The 15,034-nt window shown below is 38.5% G+C and overlaps 1 protein-coding gene across 13 annotated transcripts in view; it reads right to left on the minus strand.

Moving 5' to 3' along the window:
• Positions 1-15,034, minus strand: part of LRRC7 (leucine rich repeat containing 7) — a 175,884-nt gene that overhangs the window by 66,744 nt on the left and 94,106 nt on the right. For 12 of the 13 annotated variants that reach the window (XR_012043489.1, XR_012043491.1, XR_012043490.1 and 9 more), the window contains exon 7: positions 217-280. Coding sequence is in view for 10 of the 13 variants with exons in the window: in XM_072868207.1 (XP_072724308.1) it covers positions 217-280 (64 nt within the window). In the remaining 3 variants the exon portion in view is untranslated. Of the gene's footprint in view, positions 1-216; positions 281-3,920; positions 4,994-15,034 lie in introns of those variants that run through there. The other variant, XM_072868215.1, reaches the window with a different exon arrangement.

Genomic DNA, 15,034 nt, shown 5'->3' on the forward strand with positions numbered 1-15,034 from the left:
ACCTTGATCTGAACCGCAGAAGCCTGATGTAGATGAAGCATGTAGTTTTATCAACATTCACCTCATGAACGATGATAAATCTTCTATTCCACATGGAAATGTGACCATCGTATGCGACCACAATACAATAATGCCTTTTAAGTAAAAGTTTAATGCCCCATAGACAGAGCATCCAAAACACACAGGCTTTTTATTAAAAAATGGTGCATGTCTTACCAGTTCAGAGAATTCATTATTGCCCAGATCAAGTCTCTCCAGTTGAGTCAGTTTGTGCATTGACCTGTAACAGATTAGGAGATAGCCAAGATGAATTTTTTACTTGCAAAATGTCGGTCAAATTTTGTTTAGATAACAATAAAGCTCAAATGATACTGTTATTGCAAAAAGAATTAGGCCAATACTGATGCAAATGAGAACAATACACTCCACCTTTCAGACATGAGCTAAAGTTCTTGAACTAAAAAGCTAGCAACAATTACTTTAATAATCTTAGTATAATTTTGCATAGTTGCTCAAGGAAAATGACCTAATGTTATACTTACAAGCATCTGAAAGTAATATAAATTGTGATATTTTTGATACAGATTTATAAATTTTTTATCAACTTCTTTATAAACAACTGGAAAGCATTTTGGCTTTTCACAGCCGAAGTACAAAGTATGGTTGCTACCTCCCTAAAACTGTGCCTAACTACAGTCACAGTGCAAAAGCACTTTTGTGTCAAGGATCAGCACAAAGCTTGCGTGCTAAATGAGTTAAGCTTAGATGAGGCTTGCTTTGAGTACTTGTGTTGGTTTAACAGAATGCACTGAGCTGATGGGGTCCCCCCCTCTTTGGGTTGTAGTAAGGTGACCTGAAACATGGCTTCCTTTTCAGGAATAAGCAAACAAACTGTCACGCCGATAAGCGGTGGTATTTAGTGACGCTTGCTGTCTGCCAGTAGCTTATGAAAACTCTATCATTGTAAGCAGGTAAACAACAGAATACAGATTTTTATTTAATGACCAATCTGAGATTCAATCCTTTGATCTGCTGCAAAGCACATCTAGGCAAGTATTCCTCTCCCTGTGCAGTTCATGGCACAGGAGCACGGCAGGGAGATGGTGCGATCCACGACACCGTGTGCGCATGGGAGCCGTGTCTCAGACTTCGCTGGTGGGTGTCTCCCTGAGAGCCCCTTTTTGGGCAGCAGCTCCTCTGAGGGCAAGAAAGGCTTCACACAGCCTCTGCTGCAAAAGACCGTGTGCAAATGACTGCAAAATCAACCAAAGCAGCTTATCCTTCTTCACAGCATTACAAAAGAGAGTCAAATAAGAACATACAATAAGGAAGTGAACCAAAAGTTACTATCAACCATGCTTTATGCAGTAAAGGGCTTTAAATGAGGAATAATCTGGATTTATGTCTGTGGCTGATCACTACATAACAGCACAAAAGGCATTTTTACTGCTCGGGCTCAGGTGAGTGAAACAGTGAAATAAGAGGGAAAGTGAGAAATTGCTAAAAATTACATGATTAAATTCTTCATTTACTGAAGTCAGTGGGATAAATCTCCCAAGTTTATCTCTGAATTGGTGCTGTGGGAAAAACCGGTTATCTCAAGTATAGCTTAAACTGACAAAAGCACAGATCACAGCATATGTGGACTGACTGTTAAAAGCATTTAAAATCTATCAATTGTGATCACAGGCAAACTTTTAAAAATACACGGAGTAAGACTGCGCTTACTTATCCACAATTTACCAGTTGCTGTTTTGGAAATCAAACTATTTTTTCTTAAAACGAATCACATGGACCCCTCTGAAGACTAGGCACTCGTTAGACAGTCAGGCAGTGCACACCCTCTCAGCCGGAATGATAAAGTCGTGAAAAGCACTTACATATTACCAGAGTTCCTTTAACAAATCCTGACGGCAGGTTTCCCTCCTTAGTACCACACCAGGGTTTTACACCACAGGAAACACATGTCAGCACTGCAAGTGTACAGTCCTTTACACTTGCAGATGTTACAAGTTTTTCAGTTATAATATTAACTGTATACACACAAGCACTATGTAGTACAATGCTTTCACAACTGAAAAAACAGGAAACGTGACATACATCTTCCGTAGATTGTACAAAGTTTTCTCTCACAGGCAGTATTACTTGTGACTTTATAATTCTGCATTAAAGTCGATAAAAGCTTCTAGTGATTACGATTCCCCATGCCCATGTTAAAGTGCTCAGAAAACCCCAGCCACAAGCCTGCAAATACCTGCTAACGGGAACTGGAAACCGAAGAGCAGTATTCCTTTGTTACTCACATATACAAATACTGTTCATACATATACAGACTTACGTATCTTGAAATGTGAAACTCTGAAACTCTTCAAAGATGAAATGAATGGTAACCTAAGTTACAATCAAGTTGGTAAAAACTTGTGTATTTCATACTGGATTCTACCTTTGAACAGAACTTTTACTTTAAAAGGTTTGGCTTGTATTACTGTAGATTCGTCATAAAAGGCAACATTTAAACATTACTTTGTGTAACTTCTGCAGTCAGATACATAGTTTCAGAAACTGTAACATTTATATGGGGGCAGATTAATTTCAGTCAGCTGGTACTGTATCAAAAGATAAAGCACACTGCCAAATGTACCCAATGGAATATGGATTTTTCATTAGCTTGTGATATTTTTATCTCTTTCATGTAATTACTTATATTTTTCTTATGAAAAGATTCATTATATTTTTTATGTGGGGTCATTTCATAAAGGTAGAACAGGAAAGGTGCAATTATGAGTAATGCTCAGTTAAATAGTCATTGCTTAAATGATGTAATGTAATATAATTAATGTGCTAATAAAACTTGCAGCCAAAAATTTCACATAAATCTTTATCCATATCGCATTTGGATCTATTCTTCCATTAGTAAGTAACTGCAGGAGCTACATGGAGAAGATCTGATGGGCGGCTATGGAAATGGACCTCACAGTAGGTTCAGAATAAGGTGAATCTTTTTTTTTTTGTTATTTTTAAACACAATAACAGAACATGGTTCTCAAAAAACTACAAATGCGTGAAAACCAGCATAGAGAGTAGCTTAGAGAGATTACTGAATACTTGGTGAAAAACTAACATCACTCGCAATAGTCTTAGAACATTCACACTCCATAAATTATAACTCACATTATACAATTCAGTGGCATTAATTATAATTCATGGTAATCACATACGTTGCCTGACATAACTTTCTCATGTTCTTGCATGTTTGTTTTTGCTGCCTTATTTAGAAGATACTTATCTACACACTGTAAACGCTTCAAATAACCAGGAAAATGCCTTGCATTTACAGTTTCTGGCAAAAGAAATGAGTCAACTGCCATAAAATACTTTAATGAAATCACGGTATTCTCATCAAAATCCTGGTCAGCTTTCTGACGGATAGGAGATGGTGATTACGTGAAGGTTTATTCAAACCTCCAATTAGAAACTTCTAATCACATCTGAATTATCCCCACATATGAAGAACTGTATTCATAAATAACAAAAGTATCTCTAATGGGTAAAAATCCATGAGTGAAAAGCAATTGTGTCAGACACCCAACCACATTTACACAATGATAAATACAATGACAGATGCAACATAAAACTGCTACAGAATTAACGCCTGCTTTTCGATGGTCACACTTCTACCAAGATAGAACAGAGAAAGTTATAATGGTTACACACTCTATTTCCTTGTGTGACAGCATACAGAATTATATTTTCATACGACTGTGATAAACGGATACCATTATTTTCTGAAGAAATAAAAAGCAAGGAAGGGCATATATGTTGCCATTACTGGATTATCTGCTGTATTCATTTCAAATAATATTTTCTCACACTTTTGTTGTCCACAGTAACCTTTATTTCAAAGTTGTTAAAATGTCACATTCCCGAGTCTCTTCCAGTTTCAGTATTTTAAACCTTGCAATGCAACTTTAAATTCATTAATGAATCAGTTTGGAATTTACACTATAAAATTAATACTTAATGTTAATAGTTTACCTGTTGCAGAGTAGTTAAATCTTAACCAGAGCTAAAGCATTACATGACACAATCACAAAGAGCTATTTAATTATACATCACTTAATGGATTACAAAGAAAACTCAGTCTTAGTTTTCAGTGAATCTCAAGATAATTTATATCATTTCCAGAATATAAAACATGTACGGTGTAAAGCAAAGGACCACAAGTATAAATTAATCTGTCATAAAGTATTGAATCTATATATTATCCAGGCTTCAAAATAACAGAGTATGTTTAAAAATTGATTTTGAGGATACAAAATATTGTTACACATGGACTGAAATATGTAACAGAGAAAGTATCTAAAATAATGTATATAATATCAACAATAATGTCTATTTTAACTTAACTATAAGAAATAATACCCATTTCAATTTGTAATTATACTGAAGAACTTAAGGATTTTACAATCCACAAGTCAATCCACAGATCAGAGAACACAGCAGAGACCATGGGATGATGCCTAAAGCAATTACGTCTCTGAAGACTAAGGACCTCCAGCAGCTCAGTCAGTCAGGGGACTGTGCTGCTTTGTTACTTTTAGATGGTCTCCTCATTAGCGCAAAGAGAAGTTAGGAGCAGACAATCCACAAGGCATGCTGTTGCCTTGGCTGCATGGCTACCAAAAATACTGCTGTGCACAACGCAGGGCTGTATACAACGTTACTTGGGCTAAGCACATGGGAAAACCAGCCAACATATTCCTCTGGATGAAACATTCTGGACTAAGAGGCAGCCTCCATCAGCCTTTGTATACCAGAATTGTTTGGTTTCATAATATAGTGTGGGAGAACTACCTCAACACAGTCTACTCGTGCTGATGCTCCTGATGCTGCCATTTCTGGTGCCCGAAAATCTGCTGACTCCACATCCTCTGCTGTTCGAGCCACTGTACACTCTCAGGCGATGGGCAAGGGCACTCTCCATCTTCAAATGCTAAGATGAGAAAAATCAATTTCAATGCCCAAAGGATGGAACTGCTGGTGCAGAAGGTGTCTAAACACAACCAATGCATCTATGGCACTGAAGACTTGTGAGATACCTAATTCGGTATCAAGGGCCTAAAATACAAAGCACCACAAAGACAAAAGTCCTACATACAGAAACTGGAAATCAAGCTCTTTCATGATTCAGTCATAATCAAAGCACATGGATGATTCATTTCAGGAAAAATGTTTGCGTGCAAAAGGTAAGGATTTTAAAAACACACTACTCACTTCAAACACTGCCTTCCACATAGGGTCCTAAATTCCCATCGGTTTTGTTTATGGTGGAAACGGATCAGATCTCTCAAATTAATCCCTTAGTTCAGGACCCAGTTATGAATAACCCTACAACTGGAAAGGTTTGCTCCACTGATCGTAGAGAAAGGTGAAACCTTCACAGTTTTGACCTTCGTTCACACACAAATTTTGTCCCCAGCACAGCTTTCAAATCGTTGGGGAAGGGCGTTCTAAATTTCAGTTCAGACCCACTTCTGCGCCACTGATTACATAAACTAACAGAATGCAGAGTAAATGTCATTAGCCAGTGCAAAGCTCCTGGCAACATCAAGACTTCATGAATACACTTTTTATGCCTTTTTTTTTTTCTTAAACTCCTTTTTTTCTCTTTTTATTTTGCATCCGCTTTCTGGATTCCTCTACCTTCTTACTGATAACTGGCTTTGCGCGGTTAAAAATGTTAATGCACGTTTCCACTTTCTGGACTAAATTACATGGAAGTCCGCCTTACCTGGCGCACAGATTTTCTTACGATACGCCCCGTGGCACACAATCAGATACTCCTCGTAGAGCCCTGCCTGCGGGTGCTTGCTCACCACACTTGGGGACCATGCTGCAGTCTGGAGCAGCAGCTGCTCTGTCAGAACTGCCTGAACAGGACCGACTGGCCGAGTCCGCAGCTGCGACTTCCTGCCCTGTAACAGCAGGAAAACGGGCTGGGACGGGGTCCGTGGTGTGACTACAAGGAAAGGACACGTGTGGTACTTCTATACAGTATCTTACGACTGCTTTCCTGAAAGTCAGAGCCAAATAATCCCTCATGTATACATTCACTGCATGACCATGAAATGTCCCATTGTGCTTAAGGACCACCACTACTTGAAGGATCCTTTGATATAGAAAACTGAAAATTTAACTTAACATTTGGTATTTTCTACTTCATGCTGTTTATCTCAGAAAAATCTGGAGGAATGCTACCCAGAAGATGCAAGAAAATATGTGCCCACCTTCAGGATTAAATGGACTCCATTAAACTATTGTCCCTTTTCCAGACAGTAATGTGTGTTTCTTAACCTCATATCTATCTTAAAATGCCGATGTCAATGGACAACCTGAACAGATGAAGTTCATGTTTGCAAAATTTCAAAGTATACCTAGTTTCAAAGTATACCTAGTTAAAACCACTCAAAATACAAGTGACGGCAAACATACAGCGATTCTGTGAGTGAATTTGAGAATTAACATTCCCTGAGGGAAGTATGAGCTTCGGCACGTTAGAGCCACAGGGCAAATACACCCTAACAGTCACTAAACCTTGGAGCCAAATTCACACCTAGTAAATGATTTTTTAATCAATTTAATCCATGATTTTGCTACAAATGTCTGCATTTGGACAAAGAAACACAAGATATCGTTAACACAGGTGACATAATGACAATAAAAATCGCGCCATGTTCCAGGACAAATACACGGGTCTAACAGCTATGAGCCCAGGACCCACTGCCGTTAGCTCAAAGCAAACCCACTGAACTGAGCAGGACCGACCGTAGCACTCCCTGCCACAAAGGTCACCTCACTCTTTTTGCTTAAAAGACTCGGTATTTGGTAAATAATGACAACTTCAGTTTTGTTCACAGTGTAATAATACAGTGGAAAGTAAACAACTGATTTGTAAACACTGCAGCACTGACCAGCTTGAACATACTACTAAATTAATATAAAATGACTAGTACTTGGGATCTGGGTCTCCACCATCCTGAAGACAGAGGAGAAGCAGGCTCTAAGTTTCCACTACTAAAAGTTGACTAAAACCAACCCCTGTTTCATCAGGATATACAATATATTATTCAAATCTCTAAAGAATTCAGCACATGCTTTATACTCTTATGTATGAGTTTTGCATGGAATGAATGAACATAAATTAAAGAGAGACCTAGTTTTAGCCTGAAGACTGAAAAGGCAGTTTTGGCCCTGTTTTCCCATTTACTTTGCCAAAGAGCAGGAAGAAACCCTAACTTAAGATGCTGAATAATTAACAGGAATGAACCAAGTTCAAAGGGTGTTAATGAATATCTGATGGCTAAAAGTTAACCGAAGCAGCTAACCCAAAAAACAAGAGTAAAAGAATTTTACTCTCAACACAGGTTTCTTATTTAGTAGTCCTTTTGATTCCTATTTCTCCTGAAATATGGCCTAAAGACAGCATGAACACATACAAACCCCGGGATTATTTCTAAAGGGAAAGCCAGAAAAATAAAATGGGGATGCGCTAGAAAAAGACAAGGATGAATTTGAGATGAAAAACGTCACGGCTCAATAACGATCTACGTATTAATTGAGGAAGAAGGATGGAAGGAGTCAGAGATGGCAAGGAGCACCTCAGAAAATGAAAGTGCAGAGGGGCAACCCCTGTTGTCACCCATGCAATATCTGTATATAGTTACGGTTGATTTCTTCATAGGTGATCTCCGGTAGTTTTAACTGTAGAAGTATAGTTTATAAGATCTGGAAGATCTCTGCTGACCGCCTCACCAAGATAGTTACTTTACCACACTATTAATAACGTGTTTGGCTGCAGCGGCTGTTTGCCAGCTGGGCTAGAGAGAACGTCACAAGCAAATGAACCCCATCTGATACACACTGCACTCTGGGGAACGGGTGCCAAAGAGGAGGCTGGTGTGAGACTTCTGTCTAAGAGACATAGCTTTAAAAGGAACAAAACAAAGAAACTGCAGGCCATAATGTGATCTTTGTATTCAGTTATTAGAGAACGGTTAAAGGCTGGCGGAAAGATGATACTCCATTGCGAAGTATGGCAAATACGGGCAAGATTTGTTTCATAATCCAAGGACAGGAAGCAAGCTGCAACACAGAGCTTGTGAGCTTCAATGGAACCAGTCCATCGGAGGCACTGAAATGGGAGAAGCATGGAAGAGCCATACGTGCTAAAAGGATGGCTACAAGGCACAAATACTGGGTATAACTGGTGAATATAACCTACAAATGTATTTCAATAGGAAATACAAATATTAACCGTTCATAGAACTCATTGACCAGCTACAGGAAATTGTAGTTGTGATAAAGAATAATGACCACTGTAATTTATTCAGACATACATATTCTGCAGTTTTTCAAAAGTAATCGTCAATCATGTTTTATATGTGCTAGAACACAAGCAGTTGAGAGTCATCAAGTTTTGCATGATTATTTTTATTTTCCTGGTTACATAAATAAAATGCCTTGCAGTACAGGGAATTTTTCAAGGCCTGAGGGAAGCGGTTGCACACGGTAAGCGCCTCTGCACACCACAGAGCTGACCACAGGTTAGGCGCTGTCTGCTTGCTGGCCTTTAGGGAACTTCCGATGCGCTGCAAGAACACAGGTCACAGGATATCCCTTCCCTCTCATCTGGAGGACAAATGGCCACTGCTGAAGTTCACAGGCCACAGCATCTGCAGGCACAGTTTCTACACTTTGACACGGCTAAGGATGGCATCAACTAAAAATGTCATTCTACATGTGATTAGCTCAGAACCACCCATCCTTAATCCAACAACCTATTAAATGACAGAAACACACTGTTCCAGGACATCAGGTTGAGCCGTTACTCAGAGATAACACAGGAGAGTGACACACAGTGCAGTGCATACAGACACTCGGAGGAGGGGTGTGTTACCTGCAAGTCAACGCTGCATCAGTACTGCAGCTGAGAACCATGCGCTTCTAGTAGTCTCCTATTCCAGCTGGGAAAAAGAAAAGGTCTCCGATGGTCATGGCAGGCAAAAACCCCATCCTGTTCTCAATGCGTTCCAGCAGTCATCTTCTCTCATTTAACTCCTCTTGCAGTTTGAATTGTGTGCAGGCATTTTTACTCCGTAGGTTTTTTTTTTTTTGATCAAGTAAAATTAAAAGGATAGTGACTTAAGGTGTTCCAAGTGTAACGAGCAATTTCCTTGCATACCATAACACAACCATACTTGAGAAAGCAGAGCACAGAGTCTAAGCATAACCAAATTAGATCTCATTAATAACAGTCAGAGTGAACTCTGTGTGTGTTGAGCTCCCACTTGTTCTGGGAGGAGCTCAGGGGTCTGGTATAATTAAGAACCAAATGAGTGTAAGGTGGGCTAGGGTGATTCTCCATGGTTATACGTGTTCTCCCCTCCTACCACGTTGTGCTATGAAGTCTTTATCTGAAATTTAGCCCTACTAATCAGATATAAGCTCTTCTGAAAAAAATAAAATAATTTTTGCATCTGTTAAATGGAAGTTTTAAAGAAGCAAATAAGTGATAAATAAATAAAATAAAATTGGTGTATGGAACAGGCCTACATCCAGGGCTCTAACTTCTGCTCTGTCTTTCCTTTGCCCATGTGACACATTAAAATTCTACAGCATGAACACCACCAGGTACGAACCACTAATTACAGTTTAAGTAATATCAGGATTATCCTAGATGGCAGAAGCAGTACCAAGTATGTTCAATGCAGTACAAGAAGTTCTAGCTGTATCTTCTGCCAGAGTGTCCCTTTCAGGAGATATGGCAAAAAAAATGCCACTACCGCCTTCAGACAAGAACAATTAATGCAATTTTTCAGACAAGTTTGACCCGCTATATATGTTGGAAAAGCATTCTTACAGTAAGAAAACAATACAATACATTTTTCTGCATCTTCTCTGAGCAGCAAATATATTTAGCTTAAAATAGCCTAAAGGGAAGATATGTAGTAGTAGTTGTTTATTAAAATATTGGCAGTATTTTAATAATGAGTGCCAAAGTAGTAAGTCTTCTGGAATATGATTTATTAAACTCAGCCAGAGTTACTATTTGAAGAAAACAGGTCATCATGAATGATGAAAATATTTGTAATCTCAAAGTGTGGGAAACAGTTTACGTCTTCATAATACACTAGAAGAAAGTGGAACAGCATTTCAAAAAATAGCAGGCTAAAGCTAAGCTTTTAAACCTATATTTAGATGCCGCTGGACAGATACTCAGCTGATATAAATTGTCTGTTCCACTGACTTCAACACGTTTCAGACAACCTGTGATTTTTGCAAATCTACTTCCTAAAACGGGATTTTGGAAGTGGTGAGGATGTTAGGAATATAAATGTTATTGAAGCCAGTGGGACTAATGGCCTTAAGTCACAAGGATGCTTTTTACAACTCCATTTTCAGGTTAATGGAAATAATAATCACTTTTATTCAGCAAATTTCACATCTGAAAAAAGGTAACGGTTTGTGACATTTTCAATGTCTGAATATCTTTCTGAATCTTTATTGGCTCATTCCTGCTGAGCTGAAACTAAAGAAGCAAGCAAGGCCATGTCTACAGTCTTTCAACGCTGCAAAAGCTGAGAAATGTTTATACTTATCTTTAAAAGTCAAAGCAAAGTGGTATTGAAATAGGGAACAAGAACAAAGTAACTTTACCTAACAGTGTTTCAAACAATATTTTGATAAATCACCAAAGGTGCTTCTAAGTGATATATGCCAGTTTGTATCCTACAATGGTTATTGAAGAGGAATGTCAGAGTTCCACACACACACTGCATCTACACCAGAAGTGATTCATTGGTATTATTCTGCTTACTTTCTCAGTTTGGAATAAAGTCTTAGCTACAGAAGGGCATAAGAGCTGTAACTCTCTACAGGTTTAGATACTACCAATTTGCAAACTTAACCTCTGCAAAACACCTACTATTATTTTATATGTATTCTGCCAAGAAAGAATCTAGTCTACTTCACTTTATATTGTTTTAAAAACAAATTACTATGTGCTTTTTATACAGTTTTTATCATGCTGCTTAGAAACCTTGATCCTTTGAGTCTCCCTATGCACAGTCTCACCATTTTTAAGAAATAAGCACCATAAATAAGAGTTACAAGGAATTTCAACAAATATGTATTTATGATCATTGGAACAGGAACAGGACAACCTCCACCACTTTGCCTTGTTTCCATCTGATTTGTTTGTTAGATGTTTTGTAGCTGTGGATAACTGGCACATTAATTTGGTGCAGATGGTAGCTTGGTAGTGGAATTAATTAAAAGTGTGGCATTCCCAATGCAGCATTTAATATTCTGGCTTATTTTTCAAGTGTGAAAGAGTTATAGTATTTCTAGGTGATTGGCCAGGGAATAAAAGAAATAACAACCCAAGACTTACAAAATTTTTGATTTAATCATTCTGTAAAATAAAATTAATTAATTAATTACCCGGGGAGAGGGGGAAGGAACACGTATACTTCCCACCCCCACTTTATAGAGCTTCTACTTTTTATGGTTCTATCTCTAAATTTTGGGGGAAAGAAAGAAATGGAAAGAAAGAATGTTAGAGAAAAATGTTGATTTTTCACATTATATTTACAGAAAAAAAAGTACATTTGGAATTCAAAGGAAGAAAAAAAATCCATTTTATGAAATTTCATAAGAGTGAATTGTTCTGGGTGAAAATGTGATTCTCTGCCCCCCCCCCCCCTTAAGTTTTTGTTACAATATATATTTAATTGTGAAGCCGCAACAGATACTTTCATTATATATGCACAAAAAGATTGTTTTCACACCTTCAGTCATTATCCAGATGGAAAAACTTAATAGATGGCAGCCTTCTTGCTTCCATTTCTCTTTGAAATATTTTTCATGGAAAACTTTAGATGAGACTGAACTTCTGTGCTTTCGAATTATTGGAAGAAAACTTATCCATTGCCCTTTATCAAGGAAGATACTCAAGCATTGACAGTCAAATATTATACAGAAATAGGAAGGTTTATTTTTCGTAGAATTTTTTAGAACCACTCTTTTGTGGAACTAGAATGCACAGAAGTACTGTTGTAATGTAAACAGTGGCAGTTAAAACCCAGAGATTCTTTACAATTTGAGACATTTGCAGAAAAAAGCCAAACAGAAGATTATCGACTTGACATTATATTGCCTACAACAGGCAAGTCTAAACAATGATTTTTCAAGTAGAGTCTGAATTTTGACAACACACAAACTCATTAGCAGCAATTCTCAGAAAGAAGACTGTGTGGCTAAAACATATTACCTGTATTTTCGCATGGTTATATTTTATTACAACCAAAGCCTAAAAATGTGCAAGCAAGAATAAAACACATTTGTTTACATGTTAAGACTGAAAGCACATCAATATAAAATGGCTAATTTTAACAAAAGGAAAAAATCCAAACCCTATCATCATCATCACCATATCCATAAAGTCCTTTTATTCCTGACTCAAACCAGGAGTAAAATTACAGGTATGAAGTATTTTGGCAATGCAGGAAGATTGCACTAAACAACTGCAAACCGAGGGGACAGAGATAATTGGAAAATAAGTATCTTTCAGAAATGTACGGATTTAACACAACAAAGAACAACAGAGCAATGCATGCAAACATCTTCAAAGGAATACCAAAGTGCTGATCAACATAAAGAATCTTACAATGTAGTTATATCATTGTGATAGAAACTTACCGCTTCTGGTTGATTTCAGCCAGTTTGCTTAATAACCACCAAAATTCGCCTTATGCAGAGAGCAGACCTGATGTTGCAATACACCAACAAGTTCGAACCGAACTGCAATGCGTGCCATTGAAGTTTAACCCTTCCACAATATTCTGGTGAGAACCAAAAGCTGGTGACAGTAGGAGGCCAGCCGGGCCAGCCAGGGGAGGCTGAACGCCCATCCCAGCGCATCCTGCCTGTCAGGACACCCTCAGCCAGTTCCTCCGGCAGCTGGGACAGGGACCAGCCCAGGCGCTTCCCCCACCGCCTGCCTCCACTGGTCTGCGCTGAGGAGACCTATCCCCAAGCCAAAAGTGCTGCTTTTGTCTTTCAGCAAAATGCAGAGTGATGTTTCTCATTCTTAAAAGGAGAAGGCAGAAGGTACTGATGACTCCAATACTTTGGGAACTTGTCATTCCTACCTCTCACGGCCAGCTTATCCCTATTTGTCCCTCTGCTAACCACGCACAACTCTGTCCCTTGCCCAGGCAGAAGAGAGGGTTCTCTTCCAAGCTGCCTACCTTGACTCTGTGTGTAGAAACAAACACTAACATCTCTTCCCTCAACTTCTGTTTTCTTAGATTAAATAACACCTTATTTTTAGGGCCCTTTCATATAATACACTCTGCATTCATTATTTTTCCTGTCAGATTAGGACCTTGTTTAGCTCTTCCTCATTGTTTCATTTGGAGCTTTTCCAAATGAGGGAGGTCTCCCTCATTTTTTATACAATGTCATAAACACCTCTTTGTCTTCAGCAAAAATACTTTGACACAGAACATTTGGCATTGTCATGGCTCTATTAGATCGATGACTCATAGACATTTTACATCCTACTAATACACTCCTGTCTTTTTTTTCCAATATGATTTCTGATTGAAGAACTCCCAATTTATAATATAAACTCCTGTTAGTCCCTCAGTACATGACCTTGCACACTGTACTATTAAATTTCACCCAGTTTTTAATTGCTCTCACCTTCAGAATTACATAGTTCTTCCAATTTTAGAGGCTGTACTTGAGAGCTTGATCTACAATTTTTACTTTTCACAAAGCAAATTAATTCTGAGCAATAGCTGAAGACCAAGAGAAATCCTGGTCTTCCCTAACATTAGCTGCTAGGGGCCCACCCCTTTGGTAACGTCGCCATTGCACATTATTTCCTAACGGCACAGTATTGCAGAAAAACAATAGCTGTAATACTTATTGTCCAGAAAACCAAAGAAGAGATGAGAAGCCACAGCTTCAGCTGGGAAACAGTGAGTCATTAGGATGAGTACAACAAATACAAGCATTTTCTCATCAATTACCAGCACCTACAGTTTCTCAGACACTAGTGACTCACCATTTACAAATGCAGTTTCTACAATTTTTCAATTCTACAAATCTCTACTGAAAGAAATCCCACAAAACCCTGAAAAGGTGTTTTCCTCAGCCCAAACAGCTCTGAGAGCAAAGATCATACTAATTACTTAAATTTACTCTAAGATTTTTGAAAAAATGTAGGCAGGCTGCCTGTGTGAGCAGCAGCACGGGTATACTTTCCAGATTCTTTCCAGAGACCTGAAATATTCTTCATTGCTCTCAGGAATTCAACAGGATGTTAATGTCCCAAAACGTTCAGTTTAGGAGTGGCAGGTCTGCTGACATCTGTTGCTATGAAGAGCAATGAATACTTATGACACAGCCTTATCTCAGAAAATATAAAATTCAACGCCAATTAATGAACTTCCATTGGAGTAGTAACCAGACCAGGCTGAAATACGACTGTCAGATAAATTAAAAGCTTTTGTTGTTACATTTGAAATGTGCTCCGAACATTGCTTTCCCAACTAAGTTGTAAATTTAGCTACTAGATTTGTTTGAAGAATTGGTGATTTACTTCAATTACTGTAATAACTCTGCGCTGTCCTGACACAACCACAGATCCTCAGCATGCAAACCAGCAAAGTGATGACCATTAGTGAGAGGAACCACCTCTGAGCTTTGTGTGTGCCACAGTTCCTAGAGTGCTTGGTCAAAAAAATTAGGAAAATTGGTAATTTAGATTTGGGGTTGGGTTAAATGGTGTACTAGCTAGTCTAGGCCAGACTATTTTTAAGAGCAGAAAGCCAGAATGCACTCTTCCTAGGGCAGGACAAGTAACTGCTCTCTGACACCAGCAGTCACATTGCTCACGGGGTGGAAGTCCTCGGCAGCCAGTATCACCTACACCTTGATCCCAATGCCCCCCTCATTCTTTTCT

Source organism: Ciconia boyciana, chromosome 7 (assembly GCF_034638445.1).
Source record: "Ciconia boyciana chromosome 7, ASM3463844v1, whole genome shotgun sequence".
NCBI classification, from domain to species: domain Eukaryota; kingdom Metazoa; phylum Chordata; class Aves; order Ciconiiformes; family Ciconiidae; genus Ciconia; species Ciconia boyciana.